General features: G+C 35.4%; 1 protein-coding gene across 1 annotated transcript; it reads right to left on the bottom strand.

Moving 5' to 3' along the window:
• Positions 1 to 361: 361 nt before the first annotated feature.
• Positions 362 to 2,671, bottom strand: LOC112506354. The gene is made up of 5 exons (XM_025110362.1): positions 2,066 to 2,671; positions 1,821 to 1,940; positions 1,554 to 1,714; positions 597 to 732; positions 362 to 499 (listed from the first exon to the last, which is right to left on the bottom strand). The coding sequence occupies exons 1-5, from the start codon at positions 2,669 to 2,671 to the stop codon at positions 362 to 364; spliced, it is 1,161 nt and encodes a 386-aa protein (XP_024966130.1).
• Positions 2,672 to 5,418: the final 2,747 nt, after the last annotated feature.

Below are 5,418 nucleotides of genomic sequence, written 5' to 3'. Positions count from 1 at the left end.
TGTTAATCAAAAAGAAAATACGATGGTAACCACAAGGGTTGTGGTATAGAGGTTGAGGTCCAACGGATTGATTCCAGACATCCACAACAACCATGACCACTAAGTTTATCAGGGTTGATGTCTTACAGTCATAATTTGCCGGCATTAATCCGAGGATACCCTCGAACATCCTTCAAAAAAAAGCTATGGTTTTTAAAAAGTCATTAACAAAAAAATAGCATCCAAACTCAAGAGAGAAATGAGAAAAGACCCCTTCATGATCAACTTTCTAGCATGGTTAGAGGCTAAAAAACCAAATAGCAACTCATGCCAACAAAAATTCAAAATCAAACATCTAATGAAACTGGGCAAAAGGCTTCTTCTACAGCTTCAAATTGAGATCAACATGTTCCACTGCTTCCCCATTGCTGGTTCCAGGAGTCTTTGCTGCTGGAAAGAAACTATGCAATGGCTGTTGGTTTGGCCATTCTCCTCCAGATGGGTTTTTGTGTGTTTGAACCTAAACCAAAAAAGACAACTCACATGTCAAACAGAATGGGAAAGAACTCACTTGATGAGATATGGTAGTGTTAGTTATATCCTACAGATACAGGTACCATCTTCTCTTTTAAACTCGAGTGCGATGCTCGAGGAGGTGCCAATGTGAGAAAATCTTTGGTGAGACCGTGGTTTTCGTCAATAAGTTTCTTGGTCATTTGATCTGTCATCGCACCTAAGCTTGAAGGGGTTTCTCTGCAAAAGGATCTTTAGTAAGAACATTTTGGCAAATTGTTCTGCTTTTCTAAATTCCAAAGTAGTTTCTTCTTGGAACTTTGCAAATGCAAAACCCCTTTAGATTATTATTTCTCCAAACAACATATACGGAGGAGAAATGAGTAAGTCTAGCAGATTTAGGACACTGGCATGCCCTCTCTAAATGAAGGCTAGATGGGAATGGATGTTGGAGTCCCCTCATGATCAAAAGCGGACCCAGAAAAAAAAATTCTAGTGGCGGTACAATTTGACTAGAAAAATATATTTAATTTTTTTTTACAATATTATTATAGATCTGTTATGTGGTTCCTTGTCCTAACATAGAAGAGACCCATGTTCAAGTACTGACGACATATATATCTTAAAAATACAAGAGGTATATAAAAAAAACACCAAAACTAAGCTAAAAACAACAACTTTGACAACATTGGAACTCGAACCCAAGTCTTTTTGTACAAAGGCAAAGCATTTACCATCTCAGTTTCAAAATCATTACGGTGACATCCAACAAAACTATGGTGGTATCCTTCACAAACGTAATATTTTTCCCTTACGACAAAACCATGAAGTGGTGGCCTGTGCCACCGTATCATTCCATGTGGGTCTGCCCCTGCTGATGGTATACGTTAGCTTTGATACCATGTGAGATATGTGAAACCTACTCTCAAATAGGACACTTGAGGACATATGTTGAGAAAAAATGTTCTAAGTTTAGCTGACGCAAATATAACGATTGTCTTAGAACTTGTACAATGTTGCATTTAACCACATATGGATCAAAATGAATTCTGTTTTGTTACCTGAAACTAGGATTGGAAGGCTCTAAACTAGTAGTGCCTCCATTGCTACAAGAAGTTGATTCATCTGGTCTTGAGATTGGAGAGAAAGGGAATTTGCAGTTGAAAGAGGGAATTGGCATATTTTCCATTGAAAAAGGGTATGATCTCTTCATGCCAATCATCTGTTCATAACCAAATGAATAATAGTGTTTAAAAAGATGAACCATGAATAAGGCTCTGCTTTTTGAAATTTGAAATATGTCAAATGAAGGATATAACATAATAAACCTTGTCTTCATCTGGCCACAATGGTGGATAGTTGTTGCCACAATAGCTTTGGTTTGAAGGGGGCTCCATCTGAAAATTCATGACGGATGATGATGATGTCGTTCCTAATGAAACATTCACCTGCAAATATTTCATAATTTTAGTTCATACACTTTTGATTTCAATGCTTTATTGACGATATACAATGAATAAATCTATGAATTTAAACAGAAATATAAGAAAATGAACTCATAAAGACTACCAACCATTGATGAGGAACAGGGTTGCTGAAAAGGTTGTGATCTCTGTGCAATATTGGAGTGCGGTGGCCAAATAGGAGGGTTGGATTCGTAAGGCAAGCCAACTAGATTGGTTGGCATGGCGGTGGCGGCCGTGAATCCACGGTGGTCCAACCCACGATTTTGATTCGGATTCGGATTTGGATTCGGATTCTCCCCATGGAACCTGTACTCACCACCAGTCGATGATCTACTCCAGTTATTACCACCATCACTGCTCGTATGCATTGGCTTAGACACAAAACTAGGATTCACACCATCAGTTCTTGGAATCAGAGGTTGGTGATTCGGCGGCAATGGTGGTGGTAAAGGAACTAACGGCGGCCTGAAATTAGGAACTGACTGAATGTTGGCCAAACAAGAAGAAGAAGTCGCCGGAGATATGATTGAATTAGGTGTCAAAATCCCTACGTCTTTCTTTTGTTGTTCCTCTAATATTATCTTCTCAAGCTGCGCCACCCCCATTCCTCTCTGCGGCACCTTTTTATGCTTCAGCTTTTTCGACGATCTACCACCACCACCACCGCCGCTGCCGCTATTACTACACTTAGGTGTATGTTCTTCTTCAACCATTGAACACGGCCATCTATATCACATTGAATTCATGTATATATATATATATTGACAAAAAGTAAAATCGAGAATCGTGGATTCAACAGATACGATCGAAGTTGCCAATAAATCTAAACGATCAAAATCTATCAAAGCAAATAAAACCGAAAGGTGCATCTATCTAATTGCGTATATCACACAAGATCTCCATAACCTAAATAGAAGAACAAAATCCACAATTGAAAGCTAACATTTCTGAAAATCAGCTGTATGTTGAGCTGTCGGAGAGTCGGATCAAATCACTGAGCAAAAAAACATTTATACGACGAAAATTTCCCCCAAATTCGAAATTCAAAATCCAAAGTTACAATTGGAACGTAATTGTCGCCCAAATCCTCGCTCCACTCCAGTTTTCATTGCTACAACTCCTCTTCCCTCCATCATTCTCTCTCTCTCTCTCTCTCTCTCTATACGTATATATATATATATATATATATATATATCTCACACACACACTCCCACACGAAAACACACACACACACACACATTCCTCAATCGTGTATGGTTTTCATACCTCCAAAAATGACGTTTCAAATTCACCAACGATTATGTTTAATACATAATTGGTAAAACCTTATTCTCCTTTAAATACTTACTTTTAATTGAGATATACTGAATTTATTTGGTTTCAGTATAATTGGTAATACTGAATATATCGTATTAAACTTGACAAATGTATTTTTATTTACATAATCATTTACAAGACAATAAATCTAAAAGTTCATAATATCTGCACACACAAAAACCTGTTGATTCGTTATCGTGTATGAAACAGTATTTTTGTATTTACAGAATGTTTTGAGATATACTGAATTTATTTGGTTCTGTATAATTGGTAATACTGAATATACGGTATTAAACTTGACTAATTTATTTTTATATACATAATTATTTACAGGACAGTAATCTAAAAGTTAATAGTATCTGCAAAGAAAACTGTTGATTCTTTATTGTGTTTGAAACAGTATTTTTGTATTTAGAGAATGTTTCAATTAAAGAACGATATCATTTTTATATGTTACAAAATCAGTATCTATCTTTTTTTATTGATTGATGCTAGATTACGAAGAATGGGTTAAATTTCCACTTGAGATGCTATGAATGTTACTATACTTGTCGTTATATCAGTGGAGTTAAATCTGTCGTAAATTCAAAAACTGATATCTTAAATTCGAAATTTGATACTGATTAATTTCGAACGAGATCATGTTTCATTTTTGATAATTACTTGATACAATCATAACATATGAAGAAACTATATAATAGTTGCATACAAATTGATGAATATGTAATACACATTTGATTTGATTGATTTGTTTTAAAAAGTGATACTAATTGGGTGTTTTAAAAGTGATAATATATAAGGATGATTATGGACTGGGTTGATCGGGTTGAAGACTTTGAATAACTCAATTCAATGTTTGTGGTTTGAAAAATCTTAATCCAACCCAACCTACATCAATGTGCAACCCAACCCAAACCGTACGGGTTGATCGGGTTAGTCGGGTTGGTCGAGTTGATACTTTGGTACATTAAAATATTATTCTAACCTTGAATATGTTATTTCTCTGTTCATAATTTTTTTTATCATCAATGATTTGATACAACTTATTCATACTTCTTACGTATATTACATTCAATTAATTTTCTCAATTTACATATACATGGTCACAGTTATTGAACATATATACGAACGAGTTATATAAAGATGAAGAATAGATTGAAAATATATATATATATATATATATATTTTCAACCTCTATATATATATATAGAGGTTGGTTATTATACAACCCTTGATATTTATGCAACCAATACAACCCAATCTCAACCATCCATTTCATTTGATGAATATGTGATTTCATAGAAGTATTGATTGTTTCCTAATATAAAGTATTAATCATAATTAATGAACTCTATTCATATTCCATAAATATTCAAATCATAATAAATGAACTCCCATCATTTCTATAAATATCTCAATTAATTGGGTTGCAAGGGTTGTACAAATACACAAGGTTGTAAAAGAAATATACCCTATATATATATATATATATATATATATATGGAGAGCGTATGTGTTAGTGTAATTGTCAAATGTATATATTAATATAAACTCAACAATCATATTAAATCCAATAAATAAAAGAATATCGGGTTTATCGGGTTGAATTCAAATAATAGTAACCCAATATCTACGGTTTGAAAATTTTACAACTCGATTAGATATTGGGTTGCTTTAGGTTAAGTTATTTCACATTTGGTTGGGTTGAATTGATCAGATTGATCGAATTGGTCGGGTTTTTGAACATCCTTAAGGGTGCGTTTGGTACGCTGGACAGGGTGGGACAGAACAGGACAGAACACATTTGTCCTACGTTTGGTGTGGCTGAATGTGGAACTAAGTTGGACAAGCATGGGACACGCTTGTCCAACCATTACCCCTGGAACTAAGTGGAACACAAAACTTTTTCCATCATTACCCTTTTTCCCCTACCCGGCTCTCACAAGACCTAACCATCGCCTCCATCGCTTCATCGATCAATGCCTCCATCGCTTCCTTCATCGATGGCGATCATCGACGGCGACCATCGATGGCGACCAGCGACGGCGAGTTCCAATCGACGTCCTTCTCTTCTCCACTGTTCCAATCAACGGTACCGAACTCTTCTCTCCATATCAAATCGACTGTTGTTTCTCGACTGGTA

The sequence above is a fragment of the Cynara cardunculus genome (genome assembly GCF_001531365.2).
Source record: "Cynara cardunculus var. scolymus isolate 2C chromosome LG 2, CcrdV1, whole genome shotgun sequence".
NCBI lineage: Eukaryota > Viridiplantae > Streptophyta > Magnoliopsida > Asterales > Asteraceae > Cynara > Cynara cardunculus.
The sequence above is the reverse complement of the archived record's forward strand: the minus strand, read 5'-3'. Positions and strand labels throughout refer to the sequence as shown.

What these genes read in the sequence shown, in the direction of transcription:
- LOC112506354 (XM_025110362.1), bottom strand. Translation starts at nt 2,671, where the DNA reads ATGGTTGAAGAAGAACATACACCTAAGTGTAGTAATAGCGGCAGCGGC. An exon ending in AACCCTGTTCCTCATCAATG is followed by an intron (nt 1,941 to 2,065) that starts GTTGGTAGTCTT and finishes AAATATTTGCAG; the next exon opens with GTGAATGTTTCATTAGGAAC. An exon ending in CGAGTTTAAAAGAGAAGATG is followed by an intron (nt 500 to 596) that starts GTACCTGTATCT and finishes TTTTTGGTTTAG; the next exon opens with GTTCAAACACACAAAAACCC.